The 26,367-nt window shown below is 37.0% G+C and overlaps 1 protein-coding gene across 5 annotated transcripts in view; it reads left to right on the top strand.

Moving 5' to 3' along the window:
• The window catches only part of rhea (Talin_middle and talin-RS domain-containing protein rhea), a 33,807-nt gene that overhangs the window by 613 nt on the left and 6,827 nt on the right, over nucleotides 1–26,367 (top strand). For all 5 annotated transcript variants that reach the window (XM_088049987.1, XM_088049988.1, XM_088049990.1 and 2 more), the window contains exons 2-18: nucleotides 9,338–9,385; nucleotides 13,512–13,644; nucleotides 17,101–17,253; nucleotides 18,311–18,824; nucleotides 19,039–19,465; nucleotides 19,513–19,589; nucleotides 19,642–19,733; nucleotides 19,802–19,890; nucleotides 20,224–21,774; nucleotides 21,831–22,449; nucleotides 22,500–23,221; nucleotides 23,269–23,629; nucleotides 23,680–23,935; nucleotides 23,987–24,233; nucleotides 24,282–24,440; nucleotides 24,491–25,301; nucleotides 25,350–25,540. In XM_088049987.1, the coding sequence (XP_087906113.1) occupies nucleotides 13,512–13,644; nucleotides 17,101–17,253; nucleotides 18,311–18,824; nucleotides 19,039–19,465; nucleotides 19,513–19,589; nucleotides 19,642–19,733; nucleotides 19,802–19,890; nucleotides 20,224–21,774; nucleotides 21,831–22,449; nucleotides 22,500–23,221; nucleotides 23,269–23,629; nucleotides 23,680–23,935; nucleotides 23,987–24,233; nucleotides 24,282–24,440; nucleotides 24,491–25,301; nucleotides 25,350–25,540 (6,402 nt within the window). In that variant the 5' untranslated portion in view covers nucleotides 9,338–9,385. The remainder of the gene's footprint in view (nucleotides 1–9,337; nucleotides 9,386–13,511; nucleotides 13,645–17,100; nucleotides 17,254–18,310; nucleotides 18,825–19,038; nucleotides 19,466–19,512; nucleotides 19,590–19,641; nucleotides 19,734–19,801; nucleotides 19,891–20,223; nucleotides 21,775–21,830; nucleotides 22,450–22,499; nucleotides 23,222–23,268; nucleotides 23,630–23,679; nucleotides 23,936–23,986; nucleotides 24,234–24,281; nucleotides 24,441–24,490; nucleotides 25,302–25,349; nucleotides 25,541–26,367) is intronic.

The raw sequence follows: 26,367 nt of genomic DNA, 5'->3' as shown, positions 1-26,367 counted from the left end.
CCCCCACTCTTTGGAATTTTTGCGGTTATCATTACTTCCGCTTCACTAACATTTTAGAGGAAAACCAGCAAAATAGATAAGCTCAATGTAAATATCTGTCGATATAAAGCGCTGAGTAGAAAATAAAATATTAGCTGATCGAGTCGGGGCAAACAATTATTTAATCTAAATCCCGCCAAAAATCAATAGGCGGTTAGACTTAATAAAAGCGATTAAGGGACTCTGACAGCTTCGTCTCAGATAAAAACTTACTGGATAAAGGCCAGGAAAGGAGTTCATCTACATTTTTTTATTGATTTATGACTTGGCCTCTTCTTAGTAATTGACCAGAATAGAAAACTGACCCGATAGAAACAGCATTGACTTTTCCAAACTTTAAAAATAGATTAGAACATCAGGTTGTCATTGATTTCCCGTCAAGAAATTGACTAGCGGGAATGCTGTAATCGGGAGAATGTTTAGCTCCATTGGCACAATTAAATTTTAAGTACTGCTTAAAACAGAAATGCCGCCGTCCCATTGGTTGATTCCATATGTTTAGGATTTAAGTATATGTGATGCAATTTTAATGGGAATGTTTTTCATTTTTTGGAACATTTTAGCTTTAGTCTTGTTACTTTGCAGCTTCTGTCTCATGTTAAAAATAGTGCTCCTTTATGTATTTTCCTATAATAGTTAACTTCATATTAATAGAATAAATTAGTGAAAAATTATTTATTTTGAATCCGAAATCTTAAAGCATTTATTGTATGGTCATTTTCTATAGAGATCATTTTTAGGTGAGAAAAAAAAATCATTTTTCTATCTAAAATATCCACACAAATAGATGCACGAGAAGTTAAAAGCGCTCAAATAGTTCGGGGTGATTAAAGAAGAACCTTGAATAGTCTCGTTTTATTATAATTTAATAATTCCAACATGTTTATCCATTTTACCCTTACTGGAAATAAAAGCGTCTGTTTTTTATATAGGCTCACAATAATAAAAGGAATAGAATAATACAGCTTGACTAATAAAATGTCTTCTCAACCTTGGAAATGAAGTTTGCTCATCTACATTTACTATTGATTTACGGCTCCACCAAATTCGCTTGGCCTCTCCTTCGGTTGACCAGAATAGAAAACAAAAATTTCTACTCATTAAAAATAGCGGAACACAGGTTAATTTGTCATTGATTTTCCACCAAATCGAAAACGACAAGAATGGTGTAATCAATACACAATTCATCTCTTGAAATAGTGTAATAGTCTAATTGGACTATTTTTGAACATGAATCAGGGCCAATATACAAACACACGACTGCTGCCAAGCCATAAGAATTAAAGCGTCTCGGTTTCGCCAATTTTCATCAAATTTCCCATTGTCTACATTTTTTCATCTAACTGCCTCGAAATTGGTTCATTAAAAGTGAAGAAAGGAGTCAACACTCTCTAATTACATAATTGAAAATCATTCAGTTTTGTATGAGAGGAAAACGAGCGCAGGTCTGTTACAAACACAACGTCTTAATCGAATTTTAGAGCAGTTAACCTGGGAGTTAACACCAAAAATAAACACCAGAGCTTCCGGTGTGACAGATCCGTGTGTGGATGATACAAGGAAAACAACTGTGTTACATCAGAGTGAAACACCTCTCGCAATGTCAAAGACTATTGATTAACTGAATGAAAAATGAAAGGCCGACTTGCTCACCGCCCAAAATAGCGCTACTACCGAATTTTTTCATTACTGGTTTAGGAAAAATCAGTTTTAAAATTGGATTTGCGAGTGTCTTGAACAGGTGCCAATGTTTTAATGAATCGAAACGACTCAGGTAGTGAGGTAAACAAACTGTGACTCAGAAGGTTCTATTCTAAACTGGGAATGAAGGGGATGCTTGTTGATCGGTGACGACCCTACATGTTGTGCAAACAATAGGGCGCTAATTCCCGTTTTCTTCTAATCATTAATTCTTCAAGATTATGGTAGGGGCTGTCTTCGAACCACCCACCACTTTTTGAGTGATGCATTCATTAAGATGAAAAATTATCCAGATGCTGATGCGATGCAAATAATATGGATGTGCTAATATCCATCAGTCTTTTACAGAGCAACTTTGTAACAACAGAAATGCAAATGTTGCTGATTGATTGGGCGAGGAAGAGCTCGCCGGGACATGCACCAAAATAACCGCCATAAAAACATCCATTAAAAACTGCAAATTGATATCCACGTGGGACGATCAGTGGCGTAACAATATGTCCAGATTTATGCGAGAAAGCTGATTGCGAAATCAATTTGATTACAACCAAAACTAGTCTTTCCACTTGTATCTCATTATCTATATTTCATTAAATGCAACTGGTGGCTTTGTACGACACATGGTTTTAATTCCTTTTTTTAGTTGCATCGCCGACGTATGGTAATCCAGTACAAGTTCAATGTTATACAAAGTTCATGTAACAGGAAGAGTGAGTTTATGTCTCGCTTCAAAAAAGAGGTGCTATCTTAGGGCATTAAGCCATGAAGAGAGAAATTCCAATCCAGCGATTTCTTAATTGTATTTAATGTTCTGGTGAAGATTATTTACAATAAGGAAAGTGTGAAGACAGTTTACATACTTTTCTCTGCTTGGTTTGTTCTAAGTGAGATTAACACTGTTTATTTCAGAGAGTGCTAATTTATTGAAGCCAGTTTCTCGAAAAGACATGTTTTGTAGAGGTACAGACTGTAATTTTCTTTTTGTATAGAAAGGCGTAAAGTTAAAATAGTACTTAAAGTAATTGCTGCAACCGTGGTTATTCTTGCTGGTTGAGATTGGATTTTTTTTCTGTCACAAGCACCTCAATGTATTTATGGTTTACTTGGGAATAATTTAAGATTAAACAGCTGATACTCCATTTTTTATGTTTCCATATTCACTAAATTCAAATTATAGTTGGGTTTATGTCATTCAATTAGATTCAAAGCCAAAAAATGTGTATTAAACGTTAGACTTATTTTTTTATTTCGGTGTTTTAAGAGCTTTATTAAAGCACTGTTTTTCAAAAATTTCCTTAAAGCACTGTTTTGTGAGTTGATTAATGCTCCTGTCTTTGAGACTATGAGATTGATTCACCAATAAACGTTACTTGTTGACACTTGAATGTCGCTTCACGAACTTGACCGTTTTAGGAATATGCCGCTAAATGGAAAATTAAAAAAAAACATTAAAATAACACAAGTTTTTTGTGTACAATATATTGCTCTTATTTTTAATAAGATAGATACAGTTCAGACCACAAAATTTCGAACGACCAATTCATCATAAAGATCATAAAGGGTAGACCACCAGCATTTCTAACGACTTTAGTTACAAATCTGTCAATTGATCTCAATGAGTCTTTGAGATTATTAACAAAAAAAATGTAATAAGCAATGGACTGGTGTTTATGATAAATCGAGTTTGTTGATTTTTATATTTATTTGAGAATACTATTATCTGTGATAAAAATAAACGGAAATATTGCAACGCAGAGAATGTGAAAATTTCACATTTCAGTCCATGCGTCAAAGTGAATCTAAAATCACTAAACTTTACTTCGCTCTTGACATAAATTTCAATTTTCAACGCCCACTGAGGTCTCAAATATTCTGAAATGGACTGTACATTCGCGTTCTAGTTTTAATATTTTATTATCAAAATTACATCCGAAATTTTGTGAGTTTACCACTATAATTATTATGAACTGTTATTGCATGAGTAGAAATGGTTAATTTTCAAGAGTTTAACAGGAATATTTTGACTTACACAATTTTATTTGTATCAGGAACTTCTTCATGTTTTTCCTAATTTGCTGTTGTAGCGAGTTATTTCCGCATTGTTTTTGAATACGTTAATAGACCATTTCCACATCGGATGCGATAATAGTTTCGTTACCATAGCAACGCAGAATGTTTTTAATCGCATTTCAAATGTAAAGTAGGAAAAATAGCATAAAAACTCGTTTTAAAAAAACGTTTTTTTTAATACATACAGGGTGTTAGGTAATGTTACGGCCATAGACTAATGGGTAATTAAGGAAGGCAAACTGTCTTGGAATCCGCAATTAATTTTATTTTTTCGTTTTAGTTAAAAAGCTGCAAGGCTTTAAAGTTGACCAATAGAATAGCGTCAAATAATTTTTCAATTTTACAGAAATCCAAGTAGCTTTCGGACCAAACGAATAATTTGTCATTTTCCCGTCACATTTGAAGTTTTAAATCAGTGGCGTCAATAAAAGGGAAAAACAATAATGCAATTTTATTGAAAAAACAGACAATAAAGCAACACTACACTAGATGTTCAAAATGGCCACCATCTTGTTGAACACATAATTGTAAACGACGCAACAATGTTTCCTTTATTGTACCCAACACATTTTCGTTTTGACGAACTTGATTTGTGATGTCCACAAAAATGGAACAAGTACGCCACTGATAAAAAATAAGAACTGTTAGTTTGACATCAAACAAAAAATTTCCTTCAGTAACTCTGATTCAAATTTTTGTAACCTTATGCAAATTGTTCCCTGATTGGTCACATTCAAAGCCTTCCAGCTTTTAAACGGTTCAAGAAAACCCGAAAAAAACTTCAAAACATTACTTTTCACGGCTGCCTCCATCATCCCTTTTTCTATGGCCGTAACGTTACTTAACACCCTGTATATTATTTCGCTGTCTGAATTGGGATGCAAAGGTAACTTTGTACAACTTTATCATTTTAAAACTGTAATGACTTTGTAACTAAAAAGCAATAAAAAGAAGAGAGGAAGTGATGCATGTTCCTTACTCAGGAGATGATACAGCTTTGTCGAAAAGTGACGTCTCAACCTTGGCTAATTATTTTTCATCAAATTTAGACTCAACTGGGGAGTGCCTCGCCACATGTATTTGATACTATTAAACCTCAATTTATACTGTCATAAAAATGTTCTGCCCGCAAGGTTGCACAGCATTATCGACGACATACATATGAGAGTGTACCGGAATTTGCATCCGGTCATTGCATACCACGTAATGCATCATCAAAAGATATTTTAAAACTAAATAAACTGCATTAACCTTCATGGAGATTATTAGTTGAAAGGGTCCTAAATAGAATCATTAGACGCCGAGCTTCTACCAAATTTTCAAAAACTAACATTGTTATATCAAAATTATTAATGTTTTTTTTTTTATGTGGAAGCTCGCGATGTATGACATGACCGTGATTATTATGTTAGGGCACGCTTGGCTAGTTGGGTCTTATTCAAACGGACTTAATTAAGTTACTAATATCAGATTATGCGAGTAAGCTGCATATAAACGCAATTACTGATATCGATCATACTAATCTAACTCAACTTACATGAAGAAAAAGTGTAACATTACAATATAACTGCAAGATAACATCTTCAGTAAAATTGAAAACTGTGCCAGTAAAGCTACATTAACAATGACGAAATTAGTTTATTTGTGTGTATTGTGCGTTGTCCATTCTCACTTTTTTTTTCCTCTTAATTTGAAATTCTTTGGCTTTGAAAGACATACAAAGTATTAGTCAAATGAGTTTAAACTAGCTAAATAATAGTGTTTTCCAAGGTTTATGGTTTTGCGATAATTACCTATTGTGTTTGTCAACTTATGATTGATCACTAACAGTGACTGCATACTTATTAAATGCATATAAAAGCTTTATTAGTTTTCTTCAATTGCATCAAATTTCTCCAAATACAAAAATTTTGATCAAATTTTAGTTTGGCAACAGTGAAACTTTTTACTAAATTATAGTAGAGTAGAAGAACTATTCTTAAATTAAATGCTTTTTCAATGACTAAGAGACAAGTCATGTTATTAATAAGAGACTGGATAAGCGTTCTTGAAAGCGATGTTTCAACATCTAGCATCGTTCGTGAAAATGACGATTTGCTAATTGTACGTTAATAAAAAAAACTTCAGTAGGTCACTAACAACTCATTGTTAGAAAGCACCGAAAGAAAATCGAGTTTTCAAACGATACAAGGCGCATGAAGCCAAGAAAAGTTGACTTTTTGCCTAAAGTCAAGGAGACAGATCTCTTGGGTCTGCTTCAGTTAATTCTCCTGCTGAGATTGTGGTATTAACCAATTACAAACCGATTACATAGATAAAAAAACATTCCTCCACTTCTAATTTTTTTCTGGGCAAAAGACACAATAGGGGTACGATACAACGTTGTAACTACAGGTGAAATTATCAATAGATGATAATTTGTATTTTTTTATATTTATTTATCTATATTTCATAATTTTTTATCTTTGTTTATGTCTATTTTGTATCTTTGTATCTTTTCCCCAACTCCTTCTTTAATATTATCAACATTCAAACATTTGTGTTATCACAAATTTCGAGCGTTTGGAAAAACCCCAATATTTCTCTAACAACCAGGTGATAAATTATTACACTACCTCTGGTTTACCGCTCTAATCCGGAACAAATAACGTGGACGTGTGCTCTGCGATATCTTATTGATAACAGATATAAACTAGCACACCTACCCAGAGCAGGACCAGCACGAGCATCATCCAGGGATGTCGTAAAGGAGGACTGGGCGGCGACAGTGGAGGTTTGTTGGTTGGGTTGCAGGAGGGTTGTTATGTTCGGATGGAAGGGGTCGAAGCGTCCGGCGCCCGACTGGCGGCTTCCAAACCAGCCCGTCGTGCAGCTTCCCGGACTATTCTCAAGCTTTCATCCTGTTTTTACTTCTGCTGAAAGCCACCAACACGCCAACAGACTCCCGAATTTTCTTTCTTCACGGTAACATTGACTTCCTGGAAATGAACGAAAGTTACCGGCGCGGTTTCTTTCTAACCCGTTAGGAGAGCAAAATGAAAAAAAATAATTGAAGAGATTTATATCACGGCAAAGCAGGAAGGCGGAATAGGGTGGTGGTTACTGCTGCAGGAATAATTTAAATTATATAACAAGGCACTGCGTTAAGGCAGGGATAAATATTCTGCAGGAGATGGGTAATAAAATGTGTTTGTTAAATGAACTAGAAAAGTCTTCATGACTAATAAAAATACACGAACAGCACAGGAGTATTTTGATGTTGCAGAAATAATGCGGATAATTTTAATACAATCTTTTGAAGTTTGGCCATGACAATTTGTAAGATTTCCCAAAGACGACGCAGACATTTTGTCGCCATCTGCAAGTCAATTGACAGAATAGGAACAAAAGAATGAATAATAAAGATATCCGACATCATTATAATGTGAAAAATTTGTAAGGTGACTTGGGGTAAGTCCGAACATGGGGTAAGATCGAACGAGGCTAGTTGCAGCCACATGCAGGTTGTAACGGGGTGTCTATGTTTGAAATTGTCTTTGGCATGTACCCTCTTAACTGCTATTCTACTAGGAAGTTCTTTGCGTCAGAATTTATATTTTGTTGTTTTTCTGTTGCAAAAATAAATGCGAACTTGCCCCAGGTATCAATGTTAAGTCTCATGCATTTCCATTAAATTGGATTTATATAAATGGGTGCACCATATTAGTAACTTAAGTTACCTTTGTACATATCAAAGTTATAATTGCTTAAATTTAGTTAAAATTGATTTATAATTCTATTCAGTAGTGACTGAAAAATCTTAACTTATCTAAATTACGTTCGAACTTCCCCCAATTCACCTTACACTTTTTGAGATTCAGTTTTTGAACTTTTTTTTTTTAATTTTTAGATTACATGTTTTTGTTGTTGTTAAATTAAATAATCGAAGTCTTATTTTTATTTAAATTAATTTTTATTATTTTAATTAGCACATCTATTAAAAAACTAATTATATCCGACGTCAGGTCTTGGCTGATTCTGTCTGTCATGGATACTGCTAACTCAAAATGACATTGAATATTGTTCGCAATGCTAATGCTAATGCAAGTATTTTCACGTGTATGTGAGAACGGCAATGAGTTTTGAACAAGATTGGCTAATAACTTTCAATAGTCAAATCAAATTAAGTTCTGCAAATCAAAATTAAATTGAACAATGACAGGCGGTAACAAGTTCTCTCAAATTTATTGAAATTCCACGTATGTTTTCGGTCTGGAATTTTCAGCGTAGGCTACTTATTGTTTTTTAACAGGTTTTACAATATGATCAAATAAAGTTCACGTGGAAATAAGCTTCGCAATTTAAAATAAGTTAGTAGCTCTGTCGGGTAAGGAATTTCACATTTTTACACTATCAACATGATTTTAATTTGCTTAATTTGAACGCATCACTTACTTCTTGAAGGCCATAAGACATAGCAGGCTAAGAAGGAAAATAAATTAACACCGAAACGAAACGTGAAAATTAAGATTCATTACCAACTCCTCATATCACATTTGATACCGACAAGGCCAATTTATTTTAATTAAGAATACATTTATCTGTTTAAAAGATTTAATAAAAACGAAATTATGCGGTCTACGATCCAGAAGTTGTCTAAGCCATTCAAACGCAGGAAAATTTGACTACAATTCTAAATTGTCATCCATTTAAAATCGGCCTCCCTTTCGCAATTCCAGTCATTTTTTCCCTACATTTATGTGAAGACGATGCCATCAAAAAGCTGAATTATAGAAATTGGGCTCTATCTGAGCCAATCAGAATGTCAACTTTTACAGATTCTTTCTAGTTTATGATGTTCCGTTTTATGAAGAGAATCGAGCGCTCACCAATAACAATACATGAGGTGCTTGAAGCTCGAAGATTCAATTCCCGTGGTTCTAAAAGAGTTTGTAATTTGAAAGAAATCTGTCAATGCTATGGTGACATGTTTCAGAAGCAGTTAATTTAAAGAATGTCCAAGGTATTTCTGTTTCGCGATTTTCTTTAAATCAGCGCAACGAACTGCAGACGACACCCACAAGTTTTATTGATGATTCTATTATTAGTAATTGTGCTAGGAACAATGAGTTAATGGTTAACACGGATGTTGAAAGACAAATGTAAGCAAGTTTGCAGACTTTGTACACAGAAGTTGTGATGGGTAAACCACCTCTGTAAATTTGGTTGCATAAGTTTACAACACCGTTTTTCGAAGATATAAAATGTGAAAAGCGGGGAAATGTTGACTTTGTTCCCTGTTTTTCAATATCCTAAATGTGGAAAAGACGTGGAAATTGAAATGAATCTTGAATTTTGCGTCACTGGGGAAAGTTAAATAGGGATAATAAACACCCAAGTTCTAAAAGTGCACATCATTGTTCCACATCTTGGAATTATTTCGTGGCACCATTTAATAACGTCCAGTAGACGAAAATCCATTATTCTTGTTTTTATTGTATCTTTTATTACACCAAAAGCATTCTTTTAATTTTCTTTCTTGTTCCAGGAACCGGAAAGCGCCAGATTTTGCAGAAACTAAAACCCAACAGTAAAGGTAAATACCTCAAAATCACAAAAAATGTTATCGATTTGTTCGTTTTTTTTTCCGTTTTTTGAATAATCCAAAGATACTCTTTCGCTTCTGTAAATCAAATTAAACCCATCCTAGTTTGTAATGGATAGTTTGAGGAACATTTAACTGACGCGACAGTTTGGCGCCGATTTTCCTCTTTTCCCGTTGGCAGAAACACTCTAATCCCAACCCCCTCGTTTACCCCCGCTACTCGCCGCCACCAATGGAAAAGCCCGTGATATTTTGCGACATGTTAGGGGTTGCGAATGTACAGATATTCTTGTGTTACATCTGAGTTGCATCATTCTAGCGGTGAAACTCGGGCTGTTCGGTTTGTTCGAATCTTCAAAGAACTCTTCAGAATAGTTGATAATAAAGTTGATTTTTTTTGGTGTTGACGCGAACTGAAAATGGGCACTAACATGTAAGTTATCTTCTAGTTTCCAAAGTTATTCGGTTCTTTCTTTAGTTGGTAAATAAGTTTGAAAATTTGAATGATACCACGGTGTGTGTACGCGAAAAAGGTCAAAGTTAACGCGCTTGCTCGACCTACATATCTCACCCCATTAGTACCCATTGAGAACTTTGCTGCCAGATGTTTTAGCTTTTTTCTGGGGGTGAAAATGAAAGCAGGAGGGCGATATTTTGTTAACTTTGTGAAGTCAAGCGCGTTTGTAGTTATTTTAAAGTTTGCGGTGCAAAGTTTGAGGAGTTGTGCCTGTCATTTCTTGTAGATTGGCGACAGTGGCAGATGACAATAACTTGAGCAGGAGCACTTCTGAAAATGGTTAGCTTTAGAATTTGTAACCTAAAACGATAAGTAAATACCTAGTAAAAAAACGACATTAAATTCGCTCCAACTAATTTTTGGGATAACATATGTCGAAAATGAATTAACAGAGGTGTCGAAATAAGATAAGTTGCTTTTTTTTCAAATAATTTTAGATCTGTATAATTCCTTTTTCTAAATCAAAATCTGTAACTTACAGTATATGCGCATAATTCCTTGCAATCAGCTGATTTTGACAGTTGTATGTAGTAGCATATCAAATGAAGTCGTGTAGAACGCAACGTAAAACTGATGTGATCAATAATTTTTAATCGACTCGTTTAGTTATGACGTCATAAAGGAGTGGGGTACGAAATCTTTTCCAAATACACAAATTGAAAATGATGACGGACGCCCCAATGTTGATTCACGTGATTTTGACAGTTGGCTATCAAGTTCATAAGGGGAGTAACATGTTAGCATAGATCTTAGACAAATAAATCAGTAAACAAAACAAAATTTTAATTGAAACTATATTTTTGCTGCTCTATTGTGAGCAGAAATTATTTAATTATATCAACCTTTGTTGATTTAAGACACAAACGCTAAAATTAAATGAACCCAAATGTAATAGGAGTAATAAATTAGGCTAGTCAATAGTAACGCATTCACGAATTAATAAATCAAGTCAAATTATTAGGAAAACTGTTTATCGAAATAATCAATAAAAAGTACTTAAATTCTGTTTTTTGTCTTTTTGTACGTACGTTGTAGTCACTTCACAATTGTGAATTGTTTTCAATAAAACAGGTAAGATAATTAAAATATGGTATTGCATTTGCAATTTCTAGTTAATATGCAATAATGTTATTATTAAAAGTTTACAATTCTATAATGACATAACTACCAACTTGTACTAAACGAAGAACCCTTTAAACGCTGCTTGTTAAATTATTGTTCAATTAATAAAAAATCAACATTGCATATCAAAGATGTAGAGTAAATGAGCAGGAATTAAGTGATTTTTATAATGACCCTTTATTATTTATTTATTACTATTTACGAATGTTATTGATACAATTAAATAGAACATCAATTAATTTGACAAGGCTTTATCACAAAAATATAAAGTCCGTTTTTTTTTTTTAAAACATTAACACCCCACTCTCCCACCACTTTACAACCGGCAACGTCGTCGATGGCGACTTTTTGGTGATAAAATCAAATAGGTTAGTTTCCTAATTGACAATTTGATTACACAAAACGGCCTTTCAGGCTGTGCCGAGTCTTTTCACTTTTAAATCCTTTGATTTGCAATCCAACAGGCTGTAAAAGAAACGTTTTTTACGGAAACACTGCCTAATTTTCAGAAATGTCAAAAAGTTTCCCAACTATTTTCTCACCAAAAATCTCCCTAGGCAACGTTGCCGGTTGTAATGCAGGGGAAGATTGCGGTGTTGGTGGTTAAAAAAAAAACGGATTTTAGTTTTAATCGCTTTTAGCTAATTAAGATAATCTTTCGATTATTTTGATTTTTAAACAAAATTGAATAGAATTGAGTACTACTGATAACAATTTTCTCCAAAATATAAAATCTAATCATAACGGATGACAATTTGTTATCAAGACGACTATGAATTTTGCTGCGTATGTCATGTTATTAAACCATATTGACAAATATGAGTGACAATTCAAAACCAAAACTTATGTTTTAAAGAAATGTTATGTTTATAAATAATCTCTACTTTATTGCAGGCACAAATCTTTATCTCACTCCATTTAATATCATTTTTTTACTATTAGGTTGAGAACATGTCATTATGTGTTCCGAACTGTGAAATTAAATTTTTCTCCTGTAAGTAGATAAAGAAAAACGTATTTTGGGTTGCCTATAATATTATTAGCCACATATTTAGTGAGGATGAAAACAAGCGCGATGCATACCTACGTCAAAAATAAAGGTTTTTTATTGGTTTTAGGTTAGTTTCTTTGATGCTTCTCTACTTCACCTCAACTTTTTATTCAAAATACTTGAGCAGAATATTTTCACTCACATGAAATCTATACTAATAGTGAAAAAGTGTGGTTAGATATCTTCTAGACATCAAAAATGAGATATAAACCTGTTTTTGTGGACGTAAATTTGTTTGTAGGGAAAAGAATAAATATTTAAACCAAGGAAAGAAGGGTTTTCTGGCTCCCGCTTTCTAATTTTTCTCGATCTTTCGGATTTCGGAAAATAATAACGCTCGGGCCAGAAAAGTGTCTTCTTTCCTTTACCATACAATTACCATTTTTGACAACTTCTCAGTCATATATGAATCAACAGCCGAACAAAATTCATAATCGTCTTGATGACAAATTAGTTTGTTTGATATAAAAAATAATCAATTTTGATGCGGTTAGGACATTTAAGGGCCATCGTAATAATCGTAAGAGTTATGATCCGTAATATCAATACCATTAAACTCGAGGTCCATAATCTTTTCAGACTGTACACTTCAATGTCGTTAAGTTCTCTTAAGTTTTTCGGTTAAAAAATGGGCGATTGTTGCTTCTAAACGTTGTATCGTCCATAAAGCTCGCAGGCCTGTAAAAAAATAACTCCATCAAAGTATTCATCTGACTGAGTTTTCCCTTGCGTTGATCATTTATTGTGAAGAAAATCTCTTCCGTCGGCAACATTTAAGCTCTTTGTCCCATCAATCGCAACAACACGCTAATAATTTTTTTTATGACTTGTATTGGTGTCCGCCGCCGGCATCGCCCTATCATCCTTTTGTTTTTCGTCACACAGCGAGCCACGCGAGACCTAATTTCGCTGTTTTTGAGCACGTGTTCGCGGCCTATCGATTGACGTCGTCGGTGTGGAGCGACGCCGAAGAGACGCCGGCTAGTCGGACGCTACGGTCGCCTAGCAACCCAGCATCCCCCACTTCTTGTAAGAGAAGCAAGCACCCCCGTTCTCTCGCCGTTGTGTCGTGCATGATTCAATTATGTGACATGTTCTACTTCTCTCCACCAGTTTATTGACTTATTTCTTAAGTTGTGTATGGATTGATTGGGGTTTCACGCGTGCCGGTGTGGGCCCCAGTCTATAAACGACACCATCATGGGGGCTTCGAAATGTTCGACTGTTTGGTTAGATTGGGTGATTTGCGACACGACCGAGAGATGGGGGAGAGGGTCGCTTTTTATGGCTTTCATTAAATTGTGGAGGTCGTTATGCTCGGATGGACCTCTTAATAAAATGCAAATTTTTTAATCGTAGGTGGTGTTAAATTTTAGTTCGAAATATTTTGGTGTGGAATTTTTATTTCTATGTGTCTTGTTTTTCAGATGTCCCTGTCTCTCAAAATCTTCATTGTTGAGCACAGTGTTACGAAGACCATCGTGTTTGACCCTTCGACCACGGTCTATGATGCCTGCAGGATTATCCGGGATAAATGCACAGAGGAAACTCTGGGAAATCGTAAGTGCTTTCTTTTGCTTGGGTTAGCTGAATAGATTTCTACAAAATGAGGTTTTAAATTAGAAGCCAAGCCATTTAAAATATTCATCAGCAATATGAATCTATAAAATTTAATGTTTTGTCAATTAGGAAATGAACAAATTATTTTGTGAAATACAGCTAGATCATATGAACTTCTCCGGATCTCTTTTAATTATCTGCAATACTCTTTCTGTTAAAAATGTAGCCAAATTTTTATAATTTTGATATGACTTTCGTAAAATCTTTACAAAAAAAATGAAAATCCGTCTATCTGCCTTTAAAAGAATTGATTGTTTTTTCTCGTTTCAAATGGCAGCTTATCCGATTAATCGTATGTTTAATTCTAATCAAACAGATGTGTTAAAGCAAGTATTATTATTTATATTTATTAAGTGATACCTTGATCACTTTTTTGAAAACAAAATCATTTTCATTACACATTTTGTACGCAAATGTGGGGATAGGTTCATCGCACGATAAACTTTTATTTTTATTTACCACGCCTTCTGTAAATGAACATAAATAACATAAGCGAAAACCACGTAATTTAACATGATAAAGAGTCTTATAAATATCGCAATGCAAATTTTAAATGAACTTCTGTTACATTAAAAACTACCTAAAAGCAGTTATCTTGTTAGAATTAAAAAATTGAATAGAGGATTTTTGGAAATTAAATAGTAGATTTTGTTATACCGCAGAAAAGTGGTACTTTTTGTCGAGCAATTAAATTTATGCAAAATTGCGAGAGCGCAAAGCCACTTTTCGGCCAAATAACAAATACTACTTTTTCTCCAAACGTTAAATTCAGTTCCACGACCGACAATGTGTGAACGCAAATTGAACTAAAAAGATGGATGGTTATGCATATAGTTGTCATTGATGACATTTACTGTGAAAAATATTGGTTTCAAAGAGTTTCAAAGTTAAGATCATGCAAGTGCCATACAAAATGTAAGTCTCAATAGTAACCGTCACAAAATAGTTATTTACAGTCGCGTGTGGTAACTTACATTTTACAGCGCGAAATCAGTTTGAAGCACGACGGCGTAGCCGGAGTGCTTTAATGATTGAGCGCTGTAAAATGGTTAACGCACAAGAGTTGTATTAAACTTTTTGGCCGAAAAATTTCAATTTAAATAATTGAATTTTTCAAAATTTATGAGAACTGTCACATCTGACATTTGTAAATTTCATCATCTGTCAATTCTGTCAATTTTGTAGTTGGTGCACAAAAAGTACACAAGATGGCGCTGTATAAAAACGTTTTAATATTACTTTAAAAATAGAAATATTGTCTTAATTGAGATAATAATTTAGGTAGATTCCACTTTGGTGATCAATCTTCATTATGGTAAAGTGATTTTAATTTATAAACGCATGTGAAGAGCAGACGATTTGGGCAATTTTTACAGCACGGCGTGTGTAAACGTCCAGGGCGCTTGTAAATCTAGTGTTTCCGAAGATGTCAACTCAATGTTAATTTGACGTTTACAATTCATGAGGCCAAAATAGTTATTTACAGTCGCGTGTGGTAACTTACATTTTACAGCGCTAAATCAGTTTGAAGTACGACGGCGTAGCCGGAGTGCTTTAATGATTGAGCGCTGTAAAATGGTTAACGCACAAGAGTTGTATTCAACTTTTTGGCCGAAAAATACACTAGATTTACTAAAAAAAAACACTAGATTTACAAGCGCCCTGGACGTTTACACACGCCGTGCAGTAAAAATTGCCCAAATCGTCTGCTCTTCAGATGCGTTTATAAATTAAAATCACTTTACCATAATGAAGATTGATCACCAAAGTGGAATCTACCTAAATTATTATCTCAATTAAGACAATATTTCTATTTTTAAAGTAATATTAAAACGTTTTTTATACAGCGCCATCTTGTGTACTTTTTGTGCACCAACTGCAAAATTGACAGAATTGACAGATGATGAAATTTACAAATGTCAGATGTGACAGTTCTCATGAATTTTGAAAAACCCAATTTAAATTAAAATTTTTCGGCCAAAAAGTTGAATACAACTCTTGTGCGTTAACCATTTTACAGCGCTCAATCATTAAAGCACTCCGGCTACGCCGTCGTGCTTCAAACTGATTTAGCGCTGTAAAATGTAAGTTACCACACGCGACTGTAAATAACTATTTTCTGCTTAGGCAGACAAAGTGTCTCCATGTCAACGAGCGCGTTTCATTACTTATGACAAAATTGCCTACTTTACTGTCTAAAAACGACTAAAAAATAGTGACTTTTGTAACGTTTGGAGAAAAAATTATTTTTTTCTATTTCGCGTTCATAATGAAGATATTTCGATACGAGTTTGAGCGTAAAGTTCAGCTCATTACTATCAATCCAGTCTTCTGTGTAAATTTTCGAAAATTTATGGGTGTAAATCAGGCTTTCAAATTTTTAGGGAGAAAATTTGGGGAAATGAATGTAGCGACTTTTGAGGTTAACACGTTGTCAAGTTTGAGTGTATTAATAAATAACTAATTAAACATTTGTTGCAACAGGAAGTTTTTAATAGAGATTTAACAAGTTTTGGCAATGTTGAGGTCAAACGCTCTTACTGCCAATTGTTACTGATAAAAATGGCTAGGGGTTGCTGCCAACTTAACTTTTTAATGAGTGGACCGATAGTAATGAGCTCTGGTATATTTCGGTATCGTAATGGACCAATCCCGTGCCAATATTTCCAGGAGTATATATTTTTCTTAGGTTTGCAGCAGACAAACCGTCAACCTGCCGTCAACGTTGACAATTTAGATTTTGGTTTTGATAAACCATGATAATCGATCAATACACTATTATTTCTTGTTGTACTTGGCTTAATAATTCATCGTAGAAAATCGTTTTGGATGCAAGAGAACCATTATGATCATGATCAACATCTTCGCTCTCTTGGCTCCTTTGCGTTCCGGTAACCTGTGAAACTAACTGAAATTGGATTTGGCTACTTTGAATTTTTTTCCCGAACATTTTGCAAATGCCAACTACCCTAAAATTCCCTAGATTTTGAAATCAACTTTTTTCGTTTGAAACTATGCGAAATAGAAAAAATAGCGTATGATACTTGTTCATAATGCATTTTGCCGCACTTACTACTTTATTAAAAACGTGCGTGCGGCAAAATGTTTATTATGAAACGCGTTTCATAATAAACTATTATGACATAACATCTGTTAATATTTTGTACTGTTATTTAGTTCATTAATTTCACTTTTCTTCGTCTGAAAACAGAACAAAACATGTCTTATTTTTGCCTCTTTTCTAAGTTTTGTTTCTATTCTTAGCACAATGTTGGCAAAAAGTTCCATTTGTTGAAATATTAATTAATTTCTGGAATCTTTTGGTTCAGAACAGAAAGTGAAATCTCAATCTCAGCTTTTCTACTCATCATGTGACTATTGATTTTGTCTTTTCAGCCAAAGACTATGGCCTCTTTCTCACGGACGACGACAGCAGAACCGGAGTGTGGCTGGAACCGGCGAGGCACTTAGAATATTACATTTTGAGAAACGGTGATACTGTGGAATACAGGAAGAAATTGCGAACATTGAGGGTGAAGATGCTTGACGGTAAGAAGCAGTCAACTCGTTGTATTTTTAGCTGCGCGACGGTCAAGATTTCACAGTTTCGAAATGTTTTTAAAAAAGAAAACATGATGAAGTTACATCGTTATCCTCTTACGTAAAGCATCCCTGACACTATTTATTATACGAAGTTGCACGTCTGCACTCATCCTGCTTAAGTCGAATGCAAATAATTGCAATTTATAACACTACAGCGTCTTAAATAGGAGTCATCTATCAACGACAAAAGTTTGTTTTTATTTAGGCAAATTATTCCGCTCCAAGTCATCGCTGTTCGGTTTGGTTCTTGAGTTCGGAATTAATTGAGCGCTAGAAATTCGCAAATGGTTTTATGTGCGTTAATTAAATATGCCTGTTACGGGGTTTTTGTCTCAGTTCAAGGGCTCACTCTGGATTGAAATTTAAAAAGCCATTCGAATACGTTTTACGCGTACACTTCTTTGATAGCGGTCGTGTTTACGAGGGTTTTCATTTTGTCGTGGATGTGTTAGGACGAGTTCACCTCGTAAACGAAAGAATGCCCGTGTTCAGTGGCGTAACGTTACTAGAATTGAGCAATAAATTTTAGGGTAGAAAGCAAAGTTTAACGACAGTAAGAAACAATCCGCAGTTTAGGCGAACAATGCTTGAAATTGGCAACGTCCAGTTGACCGTTCTAAACTAAGGCAATAAAGTTTTCTAAGTTGATTCCAGCTATTAACTTATATCGCCGGCTAAAAAGTAATGTTCATCACAAGATAACATCAGCGGTCATGTATTATGTGTTGCATAACTTCGTTCACTTCGAAGAACTACTCTTTTCATTATGTTTAAAATGCTAAGTCCAGTTTAATTTTCATCTCATCTTTATCTACATTTTTTAAATTAAAAAACTTTGCCGCTTCAAGCAGGTTTCTCTTCGTCGCGCCACTGTCCACTCGGTCCGTGAAATTCCATCGTTATCACTTTTTCTCTCCCCGCTTTAACCGCCGCCGTAAAAAATTCGCCATTAATATAATTTTATGGACCGTTCCGAGTCTTGATGCCGACATTATTTTTAAAGGTTCGGTGAAGACGATGTTAGTCGACGATTCTCAAGTCGTCGCTAATCTGATGGTTGTAATTTGTACGAAACTTGGAATAACAAATCACGACGAATACTCTTTGGTCCTTGAGGATTTAGAGAACCAGGAGAACATCGATAACCGAAACTATGGGACCCTAACACTGAAACGAAGACGAGAAGAGAAAGAGCGCGATGCGAAAATGGATCAACTGAGAAAAAAGTTGCATACGGATGACGAAGTTAACTGGTTGGATCCCTCGAAAACATTGCGAGAACAAGGTATCGACGAAAACGAAACGGTTTTGTTGAGAAGGAAGTTTTTCTTTTCGGACCAGAACATCGATTCTCACGACCCTGTACAACTCAATCTGCTTTATGTCCAAGCTAGAGACGCCATCATCAATGGCACTCATCCAATTACTCAAGAGAAGGCGTGCGAATTTGCAGGAATACAGTGTCAGATTCAATTTGGGGATCACGTGGAGACTAAACACAAACCGGGATTCTTGGAGTAAGTTTATTTAGGAGAATGAAGTTACAGCACCATTAATCGATTAAAAAAAAACCTTCCAATTCTCTTGTTTAACGTGAGGTTCTTCCTTCAGCAATGAAGTAAATTAAATTCACTCTGATAACGTCACTTTAGATTAAAGTACACTGCTTTCTAAAATAAAAACGATTTTAAGATAACACTGGAATTAATCATGAACTTCTTTTAAATTCAGTCTGAAGGAGTTTCTGCCCCAATCGTACATCAAAGTAAAAGGCATTGAAAAGAAAATCTTCGCGGAGCACAAGAAACACTTGGGCAAGAACGAACTGGAGGCTAAAGTGACCTACACTAAGAACGCCCGAGCTCTCAAAACCTACGGTGTCACCTTCTTCTTGGTCAAAGAAAAAATGAAGGGCAAGAACAAATTGGTCCCACGTCTATTGGGTGTCACTAAAGATTCGGTGCTTCGCTTGGATGAAAAGACGAAGGAAATATTGCAGACTTGGCCTTTGACAACGGTGCGAAGATGGGGCGCGAGTCCCAACACCTTCACTCTTGATTTTGGAGACTATTCCGATCAATACTACTCCGTGCAGACTACTGAAGCTGAACAGATCCAACAAATCATCGCTGGGTATATTGACATCATTTTGAAAAAAGTGAGTTTTGGTTTAACGAGAATACACAATTTAACTGTTTGTTTTAGAAACAAGCGAAAGATCACTACGGAATCGAAGGTGATGAGGGTTCGACCATGTTTGAAGAAAGCGTCGCTCCGCACAAGTACGTGTTTCTATTTAAATCGGGTTTAAAGTAATGAAATGTTTTGTTTTAGAGCGACTATTCTTCAGCACGAGTTGAGTAAAGTGGGAAAACTTAACACCGAGTCGTTGGCTAAACCAGCCGTCATGCGAGCTGGAACTGATGGTGAGTTTTAGTTTCCGCTTTACATTTTTTTACATTTTCTTTTATGTTCTTTTCGTTTCGTTGGTTAGGTGAGAAATCATTTAGTACTGGCATGATGGGTGGTGCTCAACACACTATTGTAAGTGGACAAGTGAGCGTGGGTCATGCACCTCCTACGGTAAGAACGCGTTACTTGCACACTTATTACTATTACTAACAATATAAACGCTTTTGAATGCTAGGAATCCGCCTTTAGCTAATGGTATTGATTAAAGTTGTTGTTTCATGCTGATCTTTGGAACTAGAGGGCAGAGTAGGTACATAGAAGTTTGTACATAAAAACTAGAGATAGCTGTATGGTGTCGTTTATGTTCTTGCTAATAGCTAACACTAAATCCATTGTTTTTTTATATATAGTTTTCTTACTGTTTACCCTTAACCCGGCATTTTGCACTAACTTTATGTTTCCCTTCTAGCACTCTCCAGAGATCTCACAAAGTTCTTTTTATAGGTACAACAAACCAAGGTGACGTCCGTTCTTACCGAGCCTCAGAGGGCCTTACTTTCCACTATATCCGCCACTCAGACGAAAATAAAACAGTCGGAAATAGAACTAGAGGGAACTCCGCGTTTCCCGGAACTAGGAAGCGACCAGAGCTCCAGAAAATGGAAGCAAGTTACTTTAGACACCCGCAAACAAAACGTCGGTTCGCAGATAGCTGCAATGAACGCCGCTACCGCCCAAGTTGTCACTCTAACTTCTGGGCCCCAGGATGAAGTTGATCATAACGCAGTAGGAGCTGCTATAACAACCATCGGAACTAACCTTCCTGAAATGACGAAAGACGTCAAGATGATCGCAGCTCTCATGGATGATTCTAACATGGGAGAGAAATTGCTAGATGCCACTAGAAAGTTGTGCAGTGCTTTTAGTGACTTGTTGAGAGCCGCAGAACCGGAGTCTAAAGAACCGAGACAGAATCTCCTCAATGCCGCTTCCAGAGTTGGCGAGGCTAGCACTAGCGTGTTGGCAACGATTGGTGAAGATACAGCCGAGAATAAAGAACTCCAAGACATGCTACTCGCTTTGGCTAAAGCTGTAGCAAACACCACTGCGGCTTTAGTTTTGAGAGCTAAGAACATCGCGTCAACTTGCGAGGACCAGCAGACGCAGAACAGGGTCATTGGAGCTGCTACACAGTGCGCTTTGGCGACCTCACAACTTGTCGCGTGTGCTAAAGTAATAGCACCAACTCTATCGTCACCAGCTTGTCAAGAGCAATTAACTGCAGCCGTAAGAGAAGTGGCGAAAGCTGTAGAAAACCTCGTTGCTGTTTGTAACGAGTCTTCAAGTAACGACGACTTAATGAATCAGTTGAAAGCAGCAGCTGGTGAAGTTACCAGAACTCTGAATGATCTTCTCAACCACATCAAATTGGCATCCCGCGAACGCGCCCAGGAAACCGTTCAAGAACACAGTGTTGAAGAAATTTACACAGCGACTGATCGATTATCGGCTGCATCAGGAGATCCGAACGAAATGGTGAAGCAAGCTCGTCTTTTGGGACAAGCCACAGCGCAACTGATTCAAAGTATTAAAGGCGAAGCTGAGAAAACTCCAGATTCAGATATTCAGAAGCGGTTATTAGCTGCAGCAAAGACTTTAGCTGATGCTACTGCGCGAATGGTGGAAGCAGCAAGACAATGTGCTTCGCATCCTCATGAGATACAATATCAGAGCTTGTTGCGTAGAACTGCTGAAGAATTACGAGATGTTACCACAGTAGCTGCTACAACTCCAGCATTGAGAGCGAAATTGGTCGATAGAGTCAAGGTGTGTGCCAGAAAAGCCGTATCTTCGGCTACTCAGTGTATCACTGCCGCGCAAGCAAGTCATCCTTACAATTCCAACCCTATGACCAGAGAAGCACTTCTTACTGAAACTCAGGAACTGGCGAAACAGATCCCACCTCTTGTCGGTTCCATCAAAGCTAGTTCAGCCAATCCAGAGGACACCAAGAGTCAAGTCGATTTAATTTACGTCGCTGATGTTTTCCTTCATGTAAGTTAACCAATCTATTGTTTGTAGATCATGATTTACGATATGTTTACTTCTAGCCTGCTACTCATTTTGTGCAAACTTCACAATCTGTTTTACCGACAATCCACGAACAAGCAATTACTGAACAGCTTTCCGTAACGAGTCAGAAATTGAACACTGATTTGAGCGATTTGCGTGGTGCTCTCAGCAGAGCCAAACCCGTCTGTCAAGGTCTCGGATTGGGAGCAGCAGCACAACTCATCGCTGATTTGCAAGACGAACTTAATGAGTTTGAACGTGCTGTGAAAGCACACAGTCTTCGACCTCTACCTGAAGATACCGCAGAACGTGCCAGTGAAGACTTATCATATAGCAGCAAAGCTATCAACCAGAGCGTCGCTCAATTATTAAGTGCTGCGGCTCAAGGCAACGAAATTTATACAGATAAGGCCGCCAGAGATACGGCACAAAGCTTGAAGTCTTTGGCTGGAGCGGTGAGAGCTGTAGCGTCCACCACCACTGATAAAGACGTTCAACTGAAGCTGATCGGTTCTGGACAAGAGGTGCTTATGCATTCCGCTAAACTTGTGGAGGAAGCACAAAAAACACTGCATTCTGTAGAAGTAACGCCTGGATTACAACATGCGGCGAAGAATATTACCAACGCGCTGAACCAAGCCATCAACTGTCTACCAGGTAAACAAAGAATTGTTTTGCGGTAAATTTGTTGTAACTAACTTTTATAGGTCAACGAGATGTCGACACTGCCATCACCAATATTATTGAATGGACAGCCACAATCAACTCCGGTCACTTCCCTCACACCAACAAAACTTACGGGGAACTTCAACAAGAGCTGAACACCGCAGCTGCGAATTTGAATGAAGCTAGTTCGGTAGTAGTCAGTTCTGTTCGCAGTCCAATTCAACTTTCGTCATCATCAAAAGACTTTTCCGCTGCTTTCCACGATTTACTGGGAGTGTCTATGGAAATGGCTGGTCAAACTCAAGACACTGAGATTAGAGGCCAAATGGTGCATTCTTTGAAAAATGTATCGACTAGTTCGAGCACGCTTTTAACCACTGCCAAATCTCTTTCTGCCGATCCGTATTTACCAAACGGAAAGAATCAACTGGCAGCGGCCGCGAGAGCTGTCACTGATAGTATAAATCACTTGGTGAATGTATGCACTTCTGCTGCACCTGGCCAGACAGAATGCGACAACGCTATTAGAAAGATCCAAGCAATGAAACACTTACTCGAAAGTCCGACCGAGCCCATTAACGACTGGAGTTACTATGAAGCTTTGGATTCGGTCATTGACAAGAGTAAAGTTTTGGGAGATTGCATGACTGGAATAACAAACAGCGCCAAACAATCACAACACGAGAAGTTTGCAGAACATATCAATACGTTTAGTAACTCCATTTGTAGTTTCATTGAAGCATCGGCTCAAGCTGCTTACTTGGTGAGTTATGTAATTACCAAATGTTTGTGGTTGTAACGTTTATTTAGGTTGGCGTCTCTGATCCTTCGAGTATCGCTGGACGTCCGGGATTGGTGGATCAGTCGCAATTTGCTCGAGCTTCTCAAGCCATTTATCAAGGCTGTACCACTCTGTCTTCGCCATCCAGTCCTCAAAAGAAAATCCTTGAAGCCGCTACATTAATTGCGAAACATACAAGCGCTTTGTGCAACTCCTGTAGAGTGGCTAGTTCGAAAACCACAAATCCTGTAGCCAAAAAACAATTTGTGCAAAGCGCCAAAGCTGTAGCCAACTCTACAGCAGCACTGGTCAAAGAAATTAAAGCTCTCGATCTTGATTACTCTGACGAGAATCGACAGAGGTGCGCTCAGGCTACAGTTCCACTTTTGGGTGAGTCGCTACATGTCACACTGGATTATAGAACTAATGCGTTTTTGTAGACGCCGTTGAAAACCTTTGTGTCTACGCCAATTCAAGCGAGTTCGTTTCGATCCCAGCGAAAATCCCTCCTCAAGCTCGACGAGCTCAACAACCAATCATTGATTCCGGCAGCCGTCTGATTGACAGTTCTTGCACTGTGGTGAAATCAGCCCGAAATCTCGTCGTCATGAATAAAGATCCGTCGACTTGGCAACATTTTGCGAGCTCCTCGAAAGATGTCTCCGAATCTATTAAACTGTTGGTGGTTAATATTCGGTAAGTGTGACTATTAAGCGTTTTATAAGCTCTTATGGTGTGGTGTTTTAGCAATGGGGCTCCTGGTAAAAACGAGTGCGAAAGTGCTGCCACTATTCTTACGAACCACTTAAGGACCTTAGACACAGCATCCATGGATGCAGTGTCCCAGTCTTTGGTGCCTAGGAAAGGAGCCACCTTACCAGTGTACAGCCAACAAGTAGAACGAGCCGCTGCTGGTTTGTTCGACACCATTGAACCTCTCAGACACGCTGCCAAGTGTGAAGCTGAAAATATCGGCCATGCTGTCAGCCAAATGGTGAGATTTTATGTAGTGATCGGTGTTGTGCTAATTTCATCGTTTTAGATTCAATACTTTGATCCGTTGGTACAGAATACTATTGGTGCGGTGTCGAACATGACGAATTCTAAACAACAAGAGCAACTTCTTGATCAAGCGAAATCGGTGACTGAGTCAGCTCTTCAACTCGTCTATTCGGCGAAGGACTGCGGTGGCAACCCCAAGGTCACTTCTATTGATTTTTTGATCCCCTAACTAACTAGGTGTTGTTACAGGCCGTTAACATTCATCCGGACATTGACGAGTGTGCTAACTCAACCCGCGACACATTGCAAGAATTAGTTACGAGCTTAGAAACCATATCAACACAAAGCGGAATCGTCTCAGGCGTTGTGGACAATCTGACAAGAGCCATGACACGCTTATCTGATCATAGAGCTTCTTTAATCATATCAGACAGCGACAGTTATGTGGATTATCAAACCCGCATGGTAGAGTACGCCAAGGAAATTGCAAAGATAGCCGGTGAAATGGCGACCAAAGCTTCGAGCGACACTCAAAGACTCGCTTCTCTCTCTGCTGATCTTTCGCACAGGTACACCCAATTGGCTAACGATAGCATTGGCGCAGCAGCTGCTGCAACCAACGGTGAAGTATCAATGAGACTCAAAGAAGTCGTTCAACAATTAGGCGGTGCTTGCGTTGAGCTCGTCCAAGCTGGAGGCCAATGTCTCATCAGAAAAGACGACATTATTTTGCGAGAAATCGGAGATTGCTCACGAAATGTAACAGAAAAAGTGTCGCGTGTTTTGGCTACTTTGCAGTCAGGTTCACGGGGTACTCAAGCTTGCATCAATGCTGCGTCGACGGTCTCGGGTATCATCGGTGATCTCGAAACCACAATTATGTTTGCGACGGCTGGAAATCTGAATCCTGAAAATGATAACGAGTCGTTCGCTGACCATCGTGAGAACATTTTGAAAACGGCCAAAGCTTTGGTGGAGGATACTAAGACTTTGGTTGCTGGAGCGGCTTCCTCCCAAGAACAGTTGGCAGTGGCTGCGCAGAATTCCGTTTCAACGATTGGTAAGTTTTTGGAAGAAGTGGAGGGGTACTATTTTGGGTATTTTACAGTTCAATTAGCCGAGGTGGTGAAGTTTGGTGCCGCCAGTTTGGGCTCTGATAACCCAGACTCGCAAGTCATGTTGATTAATGCAGTCAAAGATGTGGCTAGTGCTCTCGGCGATTTGATTCACGCTACGAAAGCTGCCAGTGGTAAGCCCATCAACGATCCGGCTATGGCTCATCTAAAGGAAAGTGCTAAGGTACGATTTATCAAAGTGCTTTAGTGTGTGTTTTGTGTTTATTGTTTTCGTTGTGTTTGCTTTCTTTTGTTTTGTTATTTTATCACATCATTTAGACCATTTGTATTTGGTGACACTTATATTTTTTATTATATTTTTAAGAGTTGTAGGTTTTCACTGTATTGCTTGTTTTTGCATGACGTGTGATGTACTAAAATCCTTATTGTATTAATTTGGGGTGGACTTTAAAACGATTAATGTGGTTGATAAAAAAGTACATAACACACATGCTAAAACTCGATAATCAAATTGAAAATAACATTGTAAAATCGATTAACATGAACGGAAAGAAAATCAAAACATGTGAATTGTTTAAAGTCCACCTGCCAGTTGTCGTAAATAACCGAAGGAGTTTTCATTAACCGAAGCTTTTATCAAAAAGGTGGCGGGTTTTAACACATGTTTTGATCACGACAGGTTCCTGATTCTGATACTGATTGGTGGGTTTCCGATCAAGAAGAGGAGTTAATTCGATTATTAAGCGACAGCAAAGAGAATATAGCTACAGAAGCGTTGCAATCAGACATAATCCCTTGCCTCCTCATTACATAAAAATCCCCTTGTGCCAATGTCTCTAGTCTCAGTAGTGTGTGTTCATTATATTGTATCCATCTTTGTTTCTCAAAGCTATTTTTGATGTAAGATTATTATATGCAATTTTATTTTTTATCTTTATATTTATCGAAATTATTTTCCTATTTATTTAGCCAATAAATGGTGTGGTAATACAATTTATTTCTGTTATTAAAACACGACCTTTGTTGCGTTAAGGTTAGTACTTTTAATTT

This window comes from Gnatocerus cornutus, chromosome 1 (assembly GCF_029298725.1).
Source record: "Gnatocerus cornutus isolate USDA-ARS CGAHR chromosome 1, icGnaCorn1.1, whole genome shotgun sequence".
In the NCBI taxonomy this organism is placed as follows: domain Eukaryota; kingdom Metazoa; phylum Arthropoda; class Insecta; order Coleoptera; family Tenebrionidae; genus Gnatocerus; species Gnatocerus cornutus.
This window is presented reverse-complemented; position numbering and strand designations above follow the sequence as displayed.